At 56.8% G+C, this 20,703-nt stretch overlaps 3 protein-coding genes across 5 annotated transcripts; 2 read left to right on the forward strand and 1 right to left on the reverse strand.

Moving 5' to 3' along the window:
- Positions 1-1,268: 1,268 nt before the first annotated feature.
- Positions 1,269-9,589, forward strand: PIGZ (phosphatidylinositol glycan anchor biosynthesis class Z). 3 transcript variants are annotated; one of them, XM_031957519.1, is made up of 3 exons: positions 1,269-1,771; positions 5,126-5,278; positions 8,021-9,589. In XM_031957519.1, exons 2-3 carry the CDS (start codon positions 5,158-5,160, stop codon positions 9,508-9,510), a joined length of 1,611 nt encoding a protein of 536 aa, XP_031813379.1. In that variant the 5' UTR covers positions 1,269-1,771; positions 5,126-5,157; the 3' UTR covers positions 9,511-9,589. The 3 variants fall into 3 exon arrangements, with proteins under 3 accessions (XP_031813379.1, XP_031813380.1, XP_031813381.1); XM_031957520.1 differs by lacking the exon at positions 1,269-1,771 and adding an exon at positions 3,456-4,987; XM_031957521.1 differs by lacking the exon at positions 1,269-1,771 and adding an exon at positions 3,456-4,674.
- A 345-nt stretch (positions 9,590-9,934) lies between these two features.
- Positions 9,935-14,367, reverse strand: NCBP2AS2 (NCBP2 antisense 2 (head to head)). Its single transcript, XM_031957524.1, has one exon. The coding sequence runs from the start codon at positions 14,339-14,341 to the stop codon at positions 14,057-14,059; it is 285 nt and encodes a 94-aa protein (XP_031813384.1). The 5' UTR covers positions 14,342-14,367; the 3' UTR covers positions 9,935-14,056.
- A 90-nt stretch (positions 14,368-14,457) lies between these two features.
- On the forward strand, positions 14,458-20,243 carry NCBP2 (nuclear cap binding protein subunit 2). The gene is made up of 4 exons (XM_031957522.1): positions 14,458-14,628; positions 16,755-16,936; positions 18,797-18,935; positions 19,114-20,243. The coding sequence occupies exons 1-4, from the start codon at positions 14,551-14,553 to the stop codon at positions 19,186-19,188; spliced, it is 474 nt and encodes a 157-aa protein (XP_031813382.1). The 5' UTR covers positions 14,458-14,550; the 3' UTR covers positions 19,189-20,243.
- The last annotated feature ends 460 nt before the right edge of the window (positions 20,244-20,703 follow it).

Genomic DNA, 20,703 nt, shown 5'->3' on the forward strand with positions numbered 1-20,703 from the left:
CATTATCCTTTTTGATTTATGTAAAATATCAAACTGATACCGATTGAAAGAGAGTAAGGGCCCAGAGGAATCATTTCTCACCCAGAGAACATCAGAATCTGACTTTTGTCAAAGGTTCCTGAGCTCCCCTGCAAGCGCTGGGGCTGACAAAAGCATCAAACACACAAGTTTATTTAAGGCGATGATGAGCGCTCACACCTATGCCCTTGGAAAGCCCGCCACTGGGTACCGTTGGGGGCTCTCTGGGCAGCCTTCCCAGTCCCTCTTCACAAATCTGGCCCCTGGGCGGCTTCCTCGTCCTGGTCCAGATGCTTCCCTCCGTGGGGATGCTCCCTCAGCCCCATGCTGCCAGGATGTTTTTCCTTCCCACATGGGGATCCTTCCTATATTCTTCTCTAAAATGTAATGTTCTCTGGGAGCAGGTTTCTTGGGGGCTTCTGGGAGCAGCCTTCCTTTTAGTTCCATAATCACCCCAAATGCAGCCAGGGGTTAAAGTGCAGATCCTTTATTGTCTCCTACAAAGTCTTATCTCCTTCACTTGGATCTTGCTTTCAGGGTTCAGCCTGCCACCACTTCTCTGTCCTTCCTTCTGCCCGACTGCGCCTCGGGCTTCCCAATCTCCCAGACTTCCCACGTTGTGCTTGAGTCTCCAGCCACCACAAAGGTGGCCGATGGAATAAGCTCAGCCTCAGAAAGCTTCTAGCGCGCTTGTCCTTTCTGGCCTGAGAGCGGCTCCTTCTTTGTTCCACACTGGAGTACACACCATCATTCTACCACTAGGAAACCACTATTTCTTGTAGGATTAAATCAATGACAAACTGGATTTAAGCACTGTCCCCTCAGTTCCATTTACTTGGCACCCTGTAAGGACCCTAACAGCTGCGCTCTCCCTCCTGGGGCTGAGGCCCCCAAGCTCCCTTCCAGCTCCGGGCGGGAGGAGGGCCTCGGTGCCGAAGGCCCAGGGCCACAGACCACAGGGATCTGGAGACATCCGCCAGGAGCCGGAGGAGTGGCCGGGATCAGGAGCAGGGAGGATGTTGGGAAGTGTTGCCCTGAAGCAAAAATCAAGGAATGACTGCGAGAAAGCCCAGGATGGGGGAAGGGGGAGGGGGCGGGCGAGGCCGAGTGCCGAGCCCCGCCAGGGCAGAGCCTCGTCGGGCTGGGTACGCGGAAAGGGCAGACTGGGGGCCGGCAGCCCCGGCGCCCGCACGGATGGCAGGGAGGAGGACGCGCAGAATCCGTCTCCTGCGTTCGCGTACTCCCGATAAGGGGGTGGCTGCTCCTGCCTGTCAGGAGATGCTCGCTGGGTTCTGTCATCCCAGTCCGATCCATCCCCCTTCCTCGCGGCCCCCCTGCCTCCCGCGGCAGGCTCTGGGCGGCTCCTTTAAGTGGCCCCCTCCCCGCGCCCGGCAGCCCCGCTCGGCCAGGTAGCCTGGGCGCGGATGCCGCATTGCGCCGGGCGGCCCCCTCCCCCGGCTCCGCGCTGCCCCAGGTCTCCCGCCGGACTGCGGCGGCCAGGGAGCCGGGCCCGAGGGCTTCTCACGTGCGGTGCCGGGGGGGAGGGAGGGAGGGCAGAAGGCCGGGACCCGGGGGGAGGGCGTAAGCCGCTTTTCTTGTTCGTTTTCTGGGCAGGGGCCTCCCACTCCAGCTGGGGAGCCCGAGCCGGAAGCCCCAGAGCCCGAGCGAGTCGCGCCGCAGGCAGAGCTGACTTGGAAAGGGAAAAGACAAGGGCGCGGACTCTCGGCCGGAGGAGGAGCCCCGCTCGTTTGGGGTAAGGAGAGGGATTCCTGCTGTCGGGGGCCGTTGCCGCGCTGCTTCCGTGGGCCCGGATTCTGGCGCTTTGCTGCGCCCGCCCTGCCCCGCTTCGGGGGCCCCCAAGTCTCGGGGGCCTCTGCGCCGGCTCTGGAGAATCAGGGGCCCGATCCTGCGGTCCGGCAGGGCCCGGAGTCGCTAGTGGGCACAGACGTGGCCACACAATTGCGAGCGCTGCCGAAGGGCGGCGGCAGGGCGCAGAGGAGTCCGGGAGGAGCAGAACTTCTGCCCCTGATCCGGGAGCCGCTGCGGGAACAGGGGAAGCAGCTCCGCATCCCGAACCGGGCCGACCTCCGGGTCTCTCCCAGCTGGAAATCCGGGATTCTCTGCACCCTCAGCCAGCCACTCTCGCCCCTCACACGTGCAGAGCAAGAGCTCCCCCCTCCTCCATGAAGCCTTCCCTGATGCTTCACACCCTGCGGTGATGGGATAAGGGGTGAGGGAGAGGGAGGAGGTCTAGGTCTCCAAGATGGAAGCCCGGCGGGACCTTCCAGAGAGACAGGGGCCTGTCAGAGGGAAGGATGTGGGGGGAAGGGCAGGCAGAGTTTAAAGCTCTCTCCGGGACATCCAGTTGACGTCCAGCCGGCAGCTGGTGAGGGCAGAGTGAATGGGGGGAGACTGGGGCGGGGGCTGCCTAGTGGAGATCAGCAGGAGCCTGCAGGAGAGAAGCGGCCTGGCGGGAAGCTTGGAAACCCCCTTAGCTACGGGCAGTGATGTGGACCATGAGCCTGCAGGGATGGGTGAGAAGGGGGTCAGAGGGGAAGGACCCCGGGTCACGCAGACCCAGAGGAAGGAGACCCTTGTGGGAGGGGGCCAGCAGGGGTCGAGGAGGATGGGGACGGAGAAAAGTCCATCTCACCTGGAGACTCAGAGACCGCCGGTCACTTGGGGGGAGCAGTTTCAGTGGAAGGGTGAGGTCAGAAGCCGGATCACCCAGTGAGGAGGGAGGGGCCCACTTAGCTTTCCCAAGGCTTTGGTCATCACCCAGGGCGGAAACAGAAGGCGCTGGGAGCCTCTCGGGTTAGTTTTTTAAGTTTGGGCCAGACCAGCGTGTCTGAAGGCAATAGGGAAGGAACCAGGATACTGGTAAAAGGGATGCTGGAGGGGGCGTCTGCCGGAGGGCACCGTGGGAGGGAGGGGGCGTCTGCCGGAGGGCACCGTGGGAGGGAGGGGGCGTCTGCCGGAGGGCACCGTGGGAGGGCTAGCTCCCTTGGCAGAGACGGGAACATAGGAAAGACTAGGAGAAGGTAGCAAGAGGTCAGAGACGAAGGGCCCGGGAGCGCCCACTGACCGTGGTATTAGCCAGGAGGGAGCGTCTGTTTCCCAGAGGAGGACACGGGGCAGGAGAGTCGCCTCCAAGCTCTGAAGGCAAGACTCGGAGTCCCTGTGACCGCCACTGACTCTGGGTGGGGCCGGGGAGGCGGTCAGCTTGGATTCCGTCCTCCGGACGCCCCCCAGGGTGGGGGCCTCCAGTCATTTCTCCCATTTCTCCCCAAGGCCGAGCCTTCGCTCTGCCTTCCTCGGTGCCCCCACCTGTGAAACGAGGGCGGTCGGCCCGGGGCAGGCCTAAAGCCCACCCAGCGCTAAGCCAAGCTCTATCGGCTGCTGCACGAATGGGGGCGGGGAAGGGGCGGGGCCTGCAGCCGAGGTTCCTCGGGCAGGAGAAAGGGGACCGGGCTGCGCGGGCTGCGCGCTTGGAAGATGCTTGGGAACGCACTGCACGGGCCCTTCTCGCGGCCCTTCCCTCCCGCTAATACCACGCATGTGTGCGCTCGGGCTGGGGCAGGCCGCCGTTTCTATGGTTACCGAGCCCTCTCTCACCCACGCTGCTCTCGGTGGTCCCGGAGGATAGATCCGTTTTCGGAACGGTCTCCTCCGCTCCCGCCTTAGGCCGCGTCCGCATTGTAGGGGGAGAGGTCTCCCCGAAAGAGGAAGGGGGAGGAGGCGGATCCCCCCACCTGGAGCCTGCAAGGTTATATTTGCATGAGTGGGCGGGGCGGCCCCAGAGGAAGGCTGTGATTGGGGGGTGGTAAGTGTGACTCCTCCCCCGCCTGGGCCCGCCCCTCTGCTCCTGCCTGGTGGGAGGGGCGAGGAGTTGGAGCGCGGTCCCGGGAGAGGCTTCCCCCGGCGATAAAGAAGCCCCTGTCGCGTGGAGCGCGAATTTAGGGGTAAATGGGGAAACTGAGGCCCGTGGAGAGGGCAAAGGCCAAAGCAGGCTCCTGGGCTGCTTTTTCCTGTCCGCAGCCACCTGCAGGTCCATTAGGAGCATCTCCAACTCTTCTCCCTGGCCCTGACCTGCGAAGGAAAAGTCTTGGATGGGCCTTTGATAAGCGTTTGCTGATTGATCAATACAGGGAAGAACTTGAGGGATGTGGGAGCTGATGGTCCCCACGGTGGGGTTCAGTCAGTCACAGATCTGGAGCTACAAAGGAGCTCGGAGGCCAACTCCCCCATTGCACAGATGAGCAAACTGAGCCAAACTAGGTCTGCTTGGAAGTCACAGGGCTCTTCCTGACTCCGGCCGGGAGTGGGTACCCAAGGGACTCCAAGTGTGGAACCGGACGCGGCTGTTTGCCAGCGTCTGGAAATGCTCATGTCTGCTCCAAGGAAACCGCTGCTGGAATGCTAAAGGGTGACAGTTAGGGCTCTGCTTGGGCCCACTAAAAAGGTCCCATAAAGGTTCTTTGTGCCGGGCCGGCTCCCTGGGAGAGGAGGGGAAGGATGTTGCAGAACCTGGGGACCGAAGGGTTAAAGAGGAGGTGCCCAGTGGTCAGAAGCCGTCCTGCAGGGGCCGGGCGTGCCTCTGGGCAGTGTCCGATGGCAGAGAGCCCCCGTGCAGCCTCCCAGTGCGGGACAGAACGGGTGAATTCCGGAGCCCTCAGTCTCTGCTCCAGCTCCATCCTTTCCCAGGGTCCCGAGGGTCCCCAGAGCAGTGCGACGACCTTTCCCAAGGTCACAGGGAGCTGGAGAAGCAGGGAGGGAGGCAAGGGCCCTCTCCCTCTGTCTCCTTGGGCCGGAGCCCTATCTGAGGAGGAAGTGCTCTCTCCTCCCCATTGTGGCTCTGCCCAAGTCCCACCCTGGCGGCTGAGAGCTGAAGGATAGCTTGGCGAGCCAAGGGGGCACCTCGGCTGGCACGGGCCGCCCTAGCCCAGACCCTCCCTGCCCCCTGACACACGTGAGCCCCACAGGAAGGGGATGGGGCGGGAGAGGTCCCCAGAAGCCACGGCCACACCTCTGCTCTCTCTTGGTGGCCCATTTTTGATGCTACTGATAACTGAGTTCTGTTTTTCACGTTTGAATTGTCCCACTTCAGACTGTGTAGAGGGAGAGCTGCCCGGGCCGGAGATGGGGGCCGCCCAGGTGCTCTGGGGGGCCCTGGCCTTGCTGCGGATCGCCTGGTGTCTTCTCCCCCAGACAGGCTACCTGCATCCCGATGAATTCTTCCAGTCGCCCGAAGTCATGGCAGGTAAACCCCTGGCCCCTAAGTGGCCGATCATTTGCTTTCTCTCCGCTGTGAAAACCATGCTTATGGATGCTTTTTAAAAATTAGCCAGTGAGCAAAAAAGGGCTGTTTAAGTACCAAAGGAAGCCCAGGTTCCAGGGGCTCTGGGAGGCTATGTCCTCTCCCAAACCACAGTTCACCAGCCCCTCCGCCCCATCGCTCCCCCCCCCCTCGACCCCCGCCCCGAGTTGCTGCTTTTACCAGTCAGAGGGTGTGTTTAATCCAGAGCAAAGGCCTGGCAAGAAAAGGCGCTTTTGTGGCCCCCTCCCTGCACCTGGGGTGCCCTTTCCCACAAGTTCAAACACTGTCTGAGGGGAAGGGAGACTCAGATAAGGATCCAGCGTGGGAACCGAGCGCCTGCATGTTGGCAGTGATTTTCAAAGTCCTTGCTGGGAGCTGGCATACAGAGACAAAGCCCAGCCAGGTGCCCTCCCTGGGAGCCTTCCCTTGGAGGGGTACGGCACGCTACAGATACGGGAACACAGGGTGCAGACCCAACTGCAGTGAGGTGGGGGGGGGGGTCGGGAGAGGTCTCCTGAAAGGGGCTGCCTTTGACCTCGACGCTGGATGGAGCGAGGGCTGGGAGCCCATGTGGACGTACGCTCCTGGGCTCGCACGGACAAGGGCTCCCGCTCTGAGCTGTCCTTCAGGTGGAAGCATCCAGACATGGTCCCCAGGGAGAAGGACATCTCCCGGGCTCTCAGGGACATCGTGAGGTGTGCTGGGAAGGGCAGTGGCCCCAGAGACCCGAGTTCGAATCACCAAACCTTAAGTCTATCCCCTATTGCCTGCCTGGGTCTCAGCTTGCTCATCTGTAAAATGAGAAAATTAGACAAGTGAACTCAAAGACCCTATGAATGGGATCATGGCTCCATCACTGTCAATAAGCATTTATTAGGTGCTTACTGTATGCCAGGCACTGTGGGGCCTGCTGGCTACAGAATTCTGGAGGGGCTCCGGCCTGCCCAAGGTCTGCCCAAGGGCAGTGGCTAGCGCCAGACTCAGGACTCCCCAGCCCCTTGGGCTCTGCACCCAGACCTGAGAGGGGCTGAGAACTCGGAGAGGAGAGCAAAATCGCACCCTTGTTTTCCATTTGGAATGTGGCCACACAAACATGATTGTGCAAAGGGGTCTTGAGGCCCATGAAGAGCTGCCCCCTGCCCCCCTCAGCCGCAGACATGAGGAAAGGCCGCCTTAGCAGGGTTGGAGCTGGGCCTTGAGGCAGAGGAGAGGCCGGAGAGCGGGGGGACGGCCACGGCAAGTGCCTGGGGATGGGAGATGATGCGGTTGTGAGTGAGTGGGGCTCCTTCAGTCTTCTGAAGCCCCTCCTCCTCCTCATTTTACAGATGAGCAAATTCCAGGGCCTCCTCTCCACATCCTTTCTCAGGTTCTGCACCTCTGGGGTACTCAGGGTCCCCGGGGACCCACCCTGAATCCTCCGTCTCAGCTGAGTCAGAGGCGCCAAGTCTCTGAGCTCCCACCACCAGGCCCTGGGGCCTCCCCCCCCCCCCACCAGGAAGGAAGAGAACTGGTTTTTAATGAATCCTAAGCATCTGTAGTGAAGTGGGCGGCTGTGCCCTCTGTCCCTGGGGCACAGCTCCCAAGCTGCTTGCCGGGTTTCCTGCCAATGACTACTGGGAGAAAAAAACCCTCTCTAAACCAATCTGGGAGCGGGGCCCAGCCCACCTGGCAGGATGGAGAAGGCCGGAGCAAACAGCTGGAACTGGGGCCCACCCCCGCCCCGGCAAATTACCTCCTTTATTATGTCCTCCTCCTAGCTGGACCTCCCTGCTAGAATGGGAGCTTCTCGAGGGCAGGGGCACAATCGGCTCTGGGAATGTTTGCTGTTTTATTTGTTACTATTCATTTCTTCACACCTGAGACACAGCAGACACTGCTGGGTGCTGGAGACCGAGGCAAAAGGCAAAGTCTCTGCCCTTGAGAAGCTTCCATTGGGTGCCCGCATTTATGAAGTGCCTGCCATAGGCCAGGCACCGTGCTCAGCGTTTATGATTGTCTCCCTTGAGCCAGGAAAACGAAATATATGTATACACAAACCCGGTACCGGGAAATAGGAAGAAATGACACCCTCTGAGGTTCACCCTGAGCCCGCAGACCTGGTGTTACTGACCAGGGGCCTGTATGCCCCGGCGGAGGGATTTTTGGGAGGGAGGGTGGCCGCAGTGCCAGGGGGTCAGTTCCCAGGGATTGGTCCTTGGTCCATGGGAGGAGCTCCCCACTAAAAGGCGGATGTTCCCCGTCTGGAACCAAGACCGACCGTCTTTTTTTGTGATGTCCTTGATCTTGCATCCCTGAAGGATGCTCTGCCCGACCTCCTGCTGACGTGACCTTTCCATTGAAACCTTGTTATGGGAAGGAGACAGAAGCCGGCTCAGCCACCGAGCCCACCCCCGGAGTTGCCCCTCCCAGCCGCCCTCAGAGGAGGGATGGGCATTTTGCCCCTTCCTCTAGGGCCCCAACGGTCCCTGAACGGGGCTGGTGAGGGTCTTGCTTGCGAGGCCCCAGAAGGAAGGGGTCCCGTGGCCGGCGGCCCAGCCCTGCTAGCCGAGGGAGGGAGGGGCTGCCAGGAGCTAGCTCTGCACCCCCCCTCTGCAGCCCCGGCAGCGGGCGCGGGGCCGTTGGGCGGCGCTGGGACCCCGGCTTCCTGCCGGACCCTTCCTCACTGCTGTCTCTCTCCCTTGCCAGAGGACGTGCTGGGCCTGGAGGCGTACCGGCCCTGGGAGTTCCTGCCGGGCGCCCCTTGCCGGAGCGTGCTCTTCCCGCTGCTGACGGCCGGCTCGGTCTTCTGGCTGCTGGGCCTGTGGCCGGGCGCCGTCAGCGGCTACAGCCTCCTGGTGGGGCCGCGCCTGGCCTTCACGGCGCTCTCCTTCGGCCTGGACTGGGCCGCGTTCCGGGCGGCGGCGCGCTGGGGGGCCGAGCCCTGGCGCGCGCTGCTGCTGCTGGCCGGCTCCCACGTGGCCCTGGTCTTCCACACGCGGACCCTGGCCAACGCCGTGGAGGGCGTCCTCTTCTCGTGGCTGCTGCTGCTGGCGGCCCCGGGCGCGCGGGGCGGCGGCCGGCTCCTGGGCGCGCTGCTGGCCGCGGGCTTCTTCAACCGGCCCACCTTCCTGGCCTTCGCGCTGCCGCCGCTGCTCCTCTGGGCCGGGGGCGGCGCGGGCGGGCGGCCTCTGAGCGCCAAGGCGCTGGGCCGGGGCGCGCGGGAGCTGCTGCCCGGGGCCGCGCTGGCGGCCGGAGTCTTCGTGGCCGCCGACTCGTGGTACTACTCGTGGCGCCTGGGGCTGGGCCCCGGGCCGGTGCTGACGCCCGCCCACTTCCTCGCCTACAACCTGGACCCCCGGAACCTGGCGCGGCACGGCACGCACCCCCGCCTCACGCACCTGGCCGTCAACGGGCTCCTGCTCTTCGGGCCGCTGCACGTCCGGGCCGTGACGGGCGCGTGGGGGGTGCTGAAGGAGAGCTTGGGCTCGCTGGCTCAGCTCCGGGCGGGCTGGGCGCGGGCCGCCGGCGGCCTCCTGGACACGAGGACCGTGCTCCTGCTCTTCTACTTCGTCCCGCTGGGCCTGCTCTCCCTCTTCAGCCACCAGGAGCCTCGGTTCCTGGTGCCCCTCCTGACGCCCCTCACCCTGCTCAGCAGCCAGAAGGGCCGCGGCCTGGGCCCGTGGAGAGCCGCCGCCGTCATTCTCTTCAATGGCCTCGGGGCCCTGTTCTTCGGCTGCCTGCATCAGGGCGGCCTGGTCCCTTGCCTGGCCCACCTGGAGCGGAGCATCCACTCCCCGGGGCCCGAGGGGCAGCCCTCCCACTACACCCTGCTCTTCAGCCACACCTACATGCCGCCCCGCTACCTCCTCCGCCTGCACGGGCAAGAGCCGCCCGTGGAGGTCATCGACCTGGGCGGGGCCGAGAGCGGGACCCTGTGCCGGACCCTGGAGCAGCTCAGCAGCCAGCCCATCTGCAAGAGCGCGGGGGGCGATCGGATCTGCCGGATCTTCGTGGTGACCCCCGGGACGGCCCGGGAGGCTGTGGCCCGCTGCCCCTTCTCCCTGAAGAACGAGACTCGGGTGCTCCCCCACTTGACTCTGGAGGACCCTCCCAGGCTCTCGGCTCTGCTGAGCAGCCGTTGGAAGGACTCCCTGAGCCTCTACATCCTGGAGGTGGGGGAGCAGAAGGAGCTGTGACCCTTCCAGAAAGGGGGCTCTTGCCCTCCTCCCCTACCCCGTCCAAGTTCCATCACCTAATAAATAAGACTGGCGGAGTCCCCAGAGAGGACGCTGACAGACTGGACAACACCCTGCACAGCACCCGGGGACCGAATGACCAAAGTGAATGTCGGTCCCTGTCCCAGGCCAAACCAAGCCAAAGACGGACTGTGTCAGCCCGGCTTCTCCCCGGTTCCAGGCGGCATCCCAGGTCCTTACGGACAGTGGGAATTTCCTGTCTGAGGAGACCCAGGCCACTTGAAGTCCCCTGAGGGGGCTTGAAGTTATGCCACAGGAGGAAAAATTGAAGTAAGGTAGAACCTTGAGCCCAAAGATGGTGGGCAGGGGACATTGGGAGGTTAAGGGAGGGAGTCTAACAGGACCCGATTACAGTCTGGATACATTTGAAGGGCTTTCTTGGGGAAGGGAGTAGGCCAGTAGGAAGATTTTGGCTCAGAAGCATCCCTGGATGGAAGAGGCAAAGGAGGGGCCTCAGTCCAGTTCTTATTTTGCAAGTGAGGAAGCAAATACTCAAAGGACTCAAATGAATTGCCCAGTAAAACTTTTTTCTTAATTAGCAGGTAGTCCCTGGTACATAGTAAGTGCTTAATAAAAGGTATGTCCATCTACCTGTCATTCCTCTTGCCATCCCATTCAGCCATCTTCCTGCTTCTATGTGCCAAGATGGGATGGACTGCCCTGTGAAGCCTCGTTTCCTGCCACTGACGGTGAATTATAACCAATAAACTCAAGTCATAGACCCAAGGTGCCATCTAAGCACTACAGCATTCACCATCCCCTTTACAATATCTTTAATAAAGGGTTATCCAACCTTGACCACCTCCATGATGGGGATCTCACTACTTCACCTGGAAGCCCATTTTCCTGTTGGACGACTGTTGGAGCCGGGAAGGCATTCCTTAGGGTGACCTTAACTCCCACCCTAGTTTAATCTCCTGGGGCTAAGCAGCACAAGGGCTCTCCCTTCTCCACAAGAGGCCCTCCAATTATCTTATGATGCCAAGATGCCTTCCGTTCTTCAGAGCAGAAAAGCCTAGTTCTTTCAAACCTTCCTTGACATGGGTTCTAGACTGCTCCCCCTCCTCAGGATGTCTAAGTGGGGTGCCCCAAATTTTCCCAGATCCAACCAGAGCATGGATAGTGTAGAGGGAGTCATGATTTCACAAGTCCCCTCCCGCTTCCTTCCCTGTATGGGGGCTGAGTGGAACCCTTGCACCTGCCAGGCCCATCCTCGTTTATTCCTAGATAACATCTGGACTTCTCTCTCAGCCAAAGTCCGTGGTTTCGCAAGGTCATCTGTGTGAGCATGAGTTGGCCTGAGCTAGGGGCCAGACAGAGGGGGGAAGCCCAACTCCCTGGTGCTGTGCGTATCTGGGAGAATTCTTCCTTCGTGAACGTGGTTGTACATGGGTGTTTATGTCATACATGTTACATACAGGAGTCATTCAAAGCACTTTGGGTTTGTTCTCTGTATTATATTCCTCACCAGACTTCCCAGTAGAATGCTTCTCTCCCCTAGTTAGACTGGGAGGAAGCTCATGTTCTATGTTCATTAAATGTGAATTAACTTTGTTTGGATTATAATGAAGTCTCATGTCACTGACTGTGGAATAACTGAAGGAAGGGACACTTTTGCTAAGGAGGAGGGGCAGAGCAAGGAAGTGGCACCAGACGTGGTCCTAGAAAACAGAGAAGGATCTGGGAAGAGAAGATGAGGAGGGAGGGAGTGTTGGACACGGGGCAGGGGAGAGTATGACCCTGTGCACACATTCAGAGAAGGCTCATCAAGTTAAAGGATGCAGGCTGGCGTCCGTCCACACTGCCTAGAATGGGCAAAGCAGGCAGGAGAGCAGGAGGAAGTTTCCAAACTCCCTAAGCCACGAGTTTGTACGTGAGGCTGCAGGAAAGGGTCTCGGGAAGATGTTTGGTAGCTACGTGACAGACTGGGCAACTGGTCCTTCAAGGCAAGGATTACCCCCATATGGGGACTTCCCATATGATAGCAAGAGACGAGCTATTTGCCTTGTGTAAAGGGGCCACGATTGGTCTGAATGGATCCATGCTGGTACCATATTCCTTGGGGGAAAAGACTAAGCATTGAACTGAAGTAGAGAAAGGGAAAGGAGGGAGCAGGTTAAAGGTGCCACATTTTAGGGAAGTGGGGAGCCACTGAGTTCACCTCCAGGTTTGCCAGAACGTGGTTGTCTGGGGACCCCAGACAGGAGGCAATGTCCACACACCGCTCCACTTGACACGATGGGCAAGTTTCACCGAACCAAGTGAAAATCAAGGCTGCCTCAGCCAGCAGGGGATGTGGGAGCTGGCCTGAGATGGCTGCCGAGTTGGGATCCCTTGTTCCAGAGAGGACCCAGAAATGAGCAGGAGGGGTGGGGCAGGGAATGCCACCCCCACCCCTGGGTGCTCTTTAGGATTTCTCACACTTCTCACTCAAGCAAGAGCCCTCCCACCCCCACCCCAAGACTGACCAAGGTTTCAATCAGAGGGTAGAGCTGGAAGAGTTCCAACCCTTCATCTTACACAAGTGTAAACTGAGGCTCCCCTGAGCTAAATAATCCCCGGTAGTGAGGTCTCCTCTCCACCACTGTTCTGCCTCCTGGGGAGTGTGCCCTTAGGTGACCCTAGTGAGGCTGGAGATGAGCAGCTCATCTTGGTCCTTTTATAATTCAGAAATGAGAATTTTGTCTCAGTTGCCCCCCCACCGGGGCAGGAGCTGACCTGGAAAGCTCGGAAGACAAATGAGCTTGCTCCTGGCTCCAGCCCTCCCCGCCTTCCCTGTGCTGCCCAGGTGAGCAATCCAGGTCCTTCAGAGAGCCTGGGACACTCACGCACCACCATCCTTGGGTCCTGGGAAGGGTCTTGCATGGCCAAGCAGTCCCCCACAAGGAGCAGGGGCAACGGGCCACCAGAGAGATGTGTGGGACAATGGGACAGCCCAGGACTGGGAAATGGTTCGTGTACGTGCCCATGCATGCTGCGCATCTGCGTGCTTGGGGTAATCGAGGTTCTGGGGGACCATCTACAAAGCTGGAAGAGCTGCCTCCCAGTTCCTGCAGGCAAAGCTCGGTGGCCACTAGTGCCCCGAGTCTCACCCACTCAGAGCCCTCAGACTCAGATTACAAACCATCTGGTCCAAACCGAGGGCCCCAAAGTCACCATCACACGGGGCTGACGAACTCCGGGCTTTCCAGGAGGGAAGCGCCACATGCCAGGTTCAGTCTTGGCTGGCGGGGGGGAGGTAGGGGCAGGAGCAGGGTCACGGGAGGAACACAGCAGGGGAAGGACTTTCCCTTCCTTCCATTTCCCTTCTCACCCAAAATCTGGAGGACGGGCTGCGATGGCAACAGCTCAGAGGCTGCCCTGATGTGGAAGGTCTGGCCCAGAGACATTTCAGAGGTCAGAGGGGCTTAGCAACGGGCTGGCGGCAAGGGCAAGGGGGGCGGGAGTGTCAGAAACAACCAAGGAGGGGCTTGCGAGCCCGGAGAGGTGGAAGGGACCACTTCTGGTGGCCTGTTCCTGCTCTCAGGAAACAAACCCCGGGAGTGATTTGGCGTGAGGCCCAGTAGTGACGCTGGCCGAGAAAGCCCCTGGTACACCATACAGCACCACCAAGGAGACCCCACCTTCCCCGGGGCCCCAGTGACGCGGGGCTGGCCACGGGCCACCTTCGGCTCCCCAGGGAGGGGAAGCGAGAAAGGCGAGCCGGAAAGGGCCAGCTTTGCAGATGCGCCAGCCCCCCCCCCCCCCCCCCCAGCAGGACCTTCCCGGGGAGCGCGGCCTCTGCAGGGCACCGCATCCCCGCGGCGGCAGGCGCTCGGGTCACCTCCCGGCCAGGCACTCCCACGCTGCGGGCTGTCACTTTGCCGTCTGCTTTATTGGGGCGCAATCCCAGTTTCCCAAGCCCGGAGTCCGGGAGCGCGCGGGGAGCCCCCGCAGGGCCCTAGTGCCACCTCCCCCGGGCGGGCGCGGGCAGGGCCCGCTCAGGAGTCCCGGGGCTTCGGCGGCCAAGGTCGTGCGCCCGGGCTTCTGCCCCGCGCCTCCCGCTCGCCAGTGGGCGCTTTCCGCAGGCCCGGCCTCGGGCGGCCGCCCCTCGTCCGGCTCCGGAAATTCTCCTCGCGGTGAAGGGGAGGACGTCGCGGCAAGGGCCGGGACCCCAGCAAGGGGAGCGCCGCGTGCGTCCCGCCGCCTCCGTCCAGGGCGGCTGAAGGTCAAGCGAGTCCAGCGGCGGCCCGAGTCCAGCGGCGGCCGGGGTCCAGAAGAGGCCCGAGTCCAGAAGAGGCCCGAGTCCAGCGGCGGCCGGGGTCCAGAAGAGGCCCGAGTCCAGCGGCGGCCGGGGTCCAGCGGCGGCCCGGGTCCAGCGGCGGCCCGGGTCCAAAGCCGCCGGGTGCGGGGGGAGAAGGGCGGGTGATGTGGGGGGAGAAGGGCGGGTGATGTGGGGGAGCGGGGGAGGGGCTGCCGGGACGCCCGTTCCGGGGGGAGGGGCTCCCTAGCGCCGCGCCTCAGGGCCCCGCCCCCGGCCCGGGCCCTCCTTGCCCGCCGCCGGCCGCTCCCGGAGGCCGCGCCGGAGCTCCCGGGCCAAGGCGGCCCCGAAGCGCGCGGCGCGTTCCGCCGGCCCCCGCAGGCTCCGCGTCGCCCCCCGGGCCCCGAGCTGGGCTCGCAGCAGCGCCAAGGCCGTGAGCTGAGCCGCGCGGCGGATGGGCCGCGACTCGGCCAGGCGCTCTACGAGCCGCGGCGTGTTGAAGAGCGAGTGCAGGAACTGCCGCAGCACCATCTTCTCGGCCCGGCCCCGGCGCGGAGAGGGAGGGCGCGAGCGCGGAGTGGTGACGGCACGCCGTCGCGGTCTGGTGACGTCAGCGGCGGCGCGCCCCCGGATTGGGCGTCGCCGTTTCCGGTTTTCCCCGGAAGCCCGGCCTCCGGGCCGCCCCCAGCCTCCGGCCTCTCCTGCGGAGCTCCCCGCCGCCTCGGGCCGGCACCCCCGTCATGTCGGGCGGGCTCCTGAGCGCGCTGGACAGCGACTCCTACGTGCAGCTGGGCCAGTACCGAGACCAGCACTTCCGGGTAGGCCGGGGGCGGGGGGCGGAGGGGGATGGCCGGGCTCGATCCCGCCCCCTCGCCCAGCGTCTCGCCCGGGCCCTCTCGTGGGGAAACTGAGGCAGCGGGCCCCCTCGGCCGCGGGCGGGGCCGGAGCTCAGGTCCCGCCTTCCCCCACCCCCTGCTCGCCCACCGGCCCCCGGAGGCGGGCTCCCTCGGAATCAAAGCCAGCTTTTAGGTGGGGGGAGGGTCCGAAAGTGGTGTCAAGCACCTGGGGTGACCCGGAGAGCGGGCCAGGCCTGGGGCGCCACCTCTCCAGAGGCCTATCATTGGGAGAGCGAGGCTCGGGCGCACAGTGTGCTGTCATTCCCCACCCCCCTCCTCCGTTCCAGCTGGACACCGGTACCGAGGCCCTGGATTCGAGTCCTGGACTCGGACTCTTCACTTTGGGTTTTCAGATCACACCCGTACCTGGGGGCCCCTCTGGGCCCTGACTTCCACTTCATCTGCGGATCCCACCAAGCCCCCCTGGCTTCAATGCCCATCTCTGGGTGTTGATTTTCAGACCTACCATCCTTCTCCAGCTTCTGCTGGCCTCCATCTTAGTCCATTTCACCTCTGAAACATCTCTTTTTTGATTTGACCCTTGAAATATCTCTCCTTAATTTTATCTCTGCAACATCTGTCAGTTTCACCTCTGAAATCTCTCTCCTTGATTTCACCTCTGAAACATCTGTGTTGATTTTACCTCTGAGATGTCTCTCCTTAATTTCATCTCTGCAGCATCTCCAACATCTGTTGATTTCACCTCTGAAACATCAGTTGATTTTACCCCTGAAATATCTCTCCTTAATTTCATCTCTTTAACATCTGTCGATTTTACCTCTGCAACATCTGTCAGTTTCACCTTTGAAATCTCTCTTTGATTTTACCTCTGAGATGTCTCTCCTTAATTTCATCTCTGCAGCATCTCCAACATCTGTTGATTTCACCTCTCAAACATCAGTTGATTTTACTCCTGAAATATCTCTCCTTAATTTCATCTCTTTAACAACATCTGTGGATTTCACCTCTGCAACATCTGTGGATTTCACTTCTGCAACATCTGTCAGTTTCACCTCTGCAACATCTGTCAGTTTCACCTCTGCAACATGTCAGTTTCACCTCTGAAATCTCTGTCCTTGATTTCACTTCTGAAACATCTGCGTTGATTTTACCTCTGAGATGTCTCTCCTTAATTTCATCTCTGCTACATCTCCAACATCTGTTGATTTTATCTCTGAGATATCTCTCCCTAATTTTCTCTCTCCAACATTGATTTCACTCTGAAACATCTCTTGATTTTACCTCTGAGATATCTCTCCCTCATTTCATCTCTCATCTTTCAGTTTCACCTCTGAAACATCTGGCGATTTCATGTCAGGCAGCAAACATCTGACCGTCCCCCTCCTCTCCTCTGACCCTGTCAGCACTCTGGATTATTGCAGTAACTGGGGCTGGATCAGCTTGTTTCAAGTCTCCCCACTCCAGTCCATCCTTCATTCGGTCACCAAAGTGATTTCATAAAATACCAATGATCATATCAATTACCATCAATTCCAGGGGTTCTTTGTCGCTTCCAGGAGTAAATATAAAAAGTTCTGTTTGGCATTCAAAGCCCTTCATAACCTGGCCCCCTCTTATCTTTCCGGTTTCCTTACACTTCACTCCTTGGCACTCTTTGACCCAGTGACCCTGGCCTCTTGGTGGTCCACAAATAAAAACCTCCCTCTCTCTGCTGTGGGAATTCTCTCTGGCCATTCCTCATGTATTCTAGCTTCCTTCAGGTTTCACCTCTTTTAATATCCATTCCTTCCTTCTGTTGATTACCCCTAATTTATCCCATATACATCTTTATTTTACAGTTGTTTGCATGCTGCCTTCCCATTAGATTGTGTGCTCCTTGAAAGCAGGAAAGCTCCTTGTTTGCAGCCTCTCTTTGTGTCCCCAGGGCTTCCCAGAGCCTGGAACGTGGTGCTTGCTAAATAAATACTTGATGATTTGACACATTTCTCAGCTTTAATGCTGCTGTGTGTGAAAAGAGTCCTAGACCAGAATGCTCTGGTGCCTCAGGCTACACTCGTCATGTTGCCATGATTTCTTTCAAATTCCAGGGTGACAAGAAGGACCAAGAGAAGTTATTGAAGAAAAGCTGCACCTTGTATGTGGGGAACCTGTCTTTTTATACCACCGAGGAACAGATTTATGAGCTCTTCGGAAAAAGCGGTGACATCAAGAAAATCATTATGGGCCTGGATAAAGTAAAGAAAACAGCATGTGGGTTCTGCTTTGTGGAGTATCCTTAGTGGGCCCTTGCGGTCTTGGATGCTGGATGGAGGCAGTGAGCCATCAGCCTTCGTGTATATGTGTGTGTGTGTGTGTGTGTGTGTGTTTCCGTCTCTGAGTAACTGCAGAAGCTCACACAGGTATCACAGGTAGTTTTCAATGTATTTAGGCTTCTGTACTCTTCGGCTGACTGGGGTGCCCAAGAAGCAGCTTAGTGTTGCTCCCCCTACAGGTGGAATTGTGACTGATGCTGAACTTGATAGCAGAAGTTTTTCCAAAAGCAAATCACTTAATCTCTCTCCCCCAGGTTCCTCCTCATAAAAATAGGGGTTAGCCAGGCTTAGCTGTTGAGCATTGGGAAGCAATTGTAGGCCTAGAATGTGGAGCGACATGTCGAGATTGCTGCTAGAGAAAGATTCTGGCTAAGGCCTGTCAGGCCAGGCTGCTGCCAGTGAAGAACTGGGCTTGTGGAGAATGTTTGAGGACAGCAAGACACAGAACTGAAGCACAGACCAAGAGGAAGTCTCTCTCTGGCTGCAATTTGCTATCTGCCCTTAAAGTTTTTTTCTTAAAAAAAAAATTATTTTTAATACACATTGCTTTATGAATTATGTTGGGAGAGAAAAATCAGAACAAAAGGGAAAAACCATGGAAGAAGTAAAAAAGAAGTGAACAGAGCATGTGTTTGATTTACATACAGTCTCCATAGTTCTTTCCCTGGTTTCAGATGGCATTTTCTGTCCAAAGTTTACTGGGATTGCTTTGGGTCACTGAACCACTGAGAAGAACCAAGCCTTTCATAGTTGATCATCGCACATTCTTGCTGTTCTTATGTACACTGTATTCCTGGTTCTGCTTGTTTTGCTGAGCATCAGTTCGTGTAAATCTTTCCAGACCTTTCTAAAATCAGTCCGTTCATCATTTTTATATAAAACAGTAATATCCCATGACCTTCATGTACCACAGCTTGTTCAGCCATTCCCCAACTGATGAGCATTCACTCATTTTCCAATTCTTTGCTACCGTAAAAAGGGCCGCTACAAACATTTTTCCACATGTGGGTCCTTTTCCCTCCTTAATGATTTCCTTGGCATATAAAACAGTAGAGACACTGCTGGATCAAAGGGGATCCACAGTTTTATAGCTCTTTGGGCATAGTTGTAGATTGCTGTCCAGAATGGGTAGATCATCTCACAACTCCACTAACAATGCATCAATGTCCCAGTTGTCCCACATCCCCTCCAACATTCATCATTATTTTTTCCTGTCATCTTAGCCAATCTGAGAGGTGTGAGGTGGTACCTCAGAGTTGTTTTAATTTGCATTTCTCTAATCAATAGTGATTTAAAGCATTTTTTCATATAATATGAGTAATTTCTTCATCTGAAATATTCCTATCCTTTAACCACTTATCAATTTGGGAATGACTTGTATTCTTATAAATTTGACCCAGTTCTGTGTATATTTTAGAAATGAGACCTTTATCAGAAACACTGGCTATAAATCTGTCCTTAATTTTAGGATGTTTGATATCATTAGTTCCTTTGGCACTTTCCACCTCAATTTTCCTAAACTGTAAAGTGGGGATTATAAGAGCACCTGCCTCATGGAGTTGTGAGGATCAAATGAGATCAGGGCCTGGTACATAGCAGGTGCTGGAAATGCAGAAAATTCTTGGGTCTCTGGGTCAAATGCCTTTAGGCTTAAAACGTTCTTTATTCTGACTCGACTTAATTCGCTTGGGATGAGTCACTGTTAAGCTCAGATTTCATGTGTTCAGCTACATTTTAAAAAGTGATTGCTTTGGACATCTTTATCAACATATGTTTGCAGAAGTACAGCCTTCTCTTCCTTAACACTTAACACCAAGATATTACTCCAGAGCAGATGCTGAAAATGCCATGCGCTACATTAACGGGACCCGTCTGGACGATCGCATTATCCGAACTGATTGGGATGCCGGCTTCAAAGAGGGCCGCCAGTATGGACGAGGACGATCTGGGGGCCAGGTAAGGTCCCTGAAGTCAGATCTCTCTGTGGTTTTCCCATACGATTTTAGCCGCATTTCCCTTCTGAGAATAAATATGACTTCTCAAGTTTGGGTTATCGGTGAGTTTTTGTGGCATCTCATTCTCCATGGGACAGTGACAATGTCTTCTGCTTTTTTTTTTTTTTTTTTTTTTTGAGGTACGAGATGAGTATCGAAAAGACTATGACGCTGGCAGAGGAGGCTACGGGAAAATGTGCAAAATCAATGAGTGACGGAAGCCCTTCACGTACAAACACAGGACGTTGGCTGGTTGACGGATCCCTCCGAAGAGCAACGCTCGTCTCGAAAACAGCTGACGTAGAAGAGGCTGTCTTTGGTTTCTTTCTCTCCACACAGAAATTAAGCCCCAAACCTCGACTTGGCTTTTTCACTCTGAAAATCATTAAATTTCCGAAACTAAGCAAGTGACTGGTCCTGGTGTTGGAACCTTGAGGTCTGGTCGCTTGTCCTAAGGAACAGTTAGTAACTGAGTAGCTCTGTTCATAGATACTAACCTGATATAGCACAGAATTGGAAAAGTCTTTTATATGGCGATTGCTCAGTGTTCACAACTTGGGAGTGGGCATTTAGGGAAAAGATCCTCATGAAATTGATAAGAATTAAGGAATGGTCATTTAGGGAAAAGATCCTCATGAAATTGATAAGAAAAGAGTTTAATCTGTGCTCTCTGGCAATAGCCTATAAACAAGGAGATGTATTTCTAACTTTTTGAAGATAGCCCTTTTTCCCAAGGTGACTTTTAACTCATAAAGATACACAGGTTATTAAGGAATTCTTAAAACAGTTCTGTCTTAACTCGAATGATCCGACAGTCCCAGAGAGAGGGCTCTGCTCTTGTGCTCAGAATGGATGATCTAGAAAGAAATATATATATTTACAATATTTAAGCACGTCCTTCAGCTTCTATTGGGAAGTTGGTCCAAAGGATGTGGAAAGAAACAGGATCTCCTATGGGAAATTCAATGAATTCTGAAGGGGTTCATTTTAACTTTGAAGCAAGTTGATGTTAGGCCTGTTGTACTTATTTTTATTTATTTTACTCAAGTGGGAAGGGTTGAAAGGAGAGCCTGAAAATCAAGGAAACAAAACCTTTATAATCCGAGTGGTCAGAGAAGTTTCACCTAGAACAGATTTCCTGGTCAGTGAATTGAGTCCACAACTAAATGATGTGGTCAATCTCTCAGCATTTGCACTGCTGATAAAAGAACAGAATTCTTGTTGAATTGTTTGTCTGAGATGATGACTCGGCAGGGCCAGAGCAGGAGGATGTTTACTCCCAAAAGGCAGAGCAATTTATCTGACAGATTTTTCCCGCCAAGTCTATTGGCTCATTGTACTTATTTTATTATCTTTCTAAGGGAGAAATTGAAAGGAAGCCTGAAATCAGACAAACCTTATAATCAGTGGAAGAAGTTTCACTGAACAGATTTCGGTCAAGTGAATAGTCACAACTAAATGGATAGTCAACTCTCAGTACATTGACTCTATAAGAACAATTTTATTGACTTGTTTGTCTGAGATGATGACTGGGGCCAGAGAGAGGATGTTTACTCCAAGGAAACATTTATCTTGAAGTTTTGCATAAGTCTATTGAAGCTCATCTCCGTGATTAGGTTCTTAGAGTTTACACAATTGGAACTCATTCAGTGAAACCCTAATTCAGTAAAAATTTGTGATCAAGCAAATCAGAAGGACTCAAGTCACCAGTACTTCCTATCTTTCAGTGA

This window comes from Sarcophilus harrisii, chromosome 3 (genome assembly GCF_902635505.1).
Source record: "Sarcophilus harrisii chromosome 3, mSarHar1.11, whole genome shotgun sequence".
Classification (NCBI taxonomy): domain Eukaryota; kingdom Metazoa; phylum Chordata; class Mammalia; order Dasyuromorphia; family Dasyuridae; genus Sarcophilus; species Sarcophilus harrisii.

Bases quoted from the DNA above. Each gene is read 5' to 3' on its own strand.
- PIGZ (XM_031957519.1), top strand. From the start codon at position 5,158: ATGGGGGCCGCCCAGGTGCTCTGGGGGGCCCTGGCCTTGCTGCGGATC. The intron at 5,279-8,020 runs GTAAACCCCTGG...CTCCCTTGCCAG, and splicing joins GTCGCCCGAAGTCATGGCAG to AGGACGTGCTGGGCCTGGAG.
- NCBP2AS2 (XM_031957524.1), bottom strand. From the start codon at position 14,341: ATGGTGCTGCGGCAGTTCCTGCACTCGCTCTTCAACACGCCGCGGCTC.
- NCBP2 (XM_031957522.1), top strand. From the start codon at position 14,551: ATGTCGGGCGGGCTCCTGAGCGCGCTGGACAGCGACTCCTACGTGCAG. The intron at 14,629-16,754 runs GTAGGCCGGGGG...TTCAAATTCCAG, and splicing joins ACCGAGACCAGCACTTCCGG to GGTGACAAGAAGGACCAAGA. The intron at 16,937-18,796 runs GTATCCTTAGTG...CTTAACACCAAG, and splicing joins TGTGGGTTCTGCTTTGTGGA to ATATTACTCCAGAGCAGATG.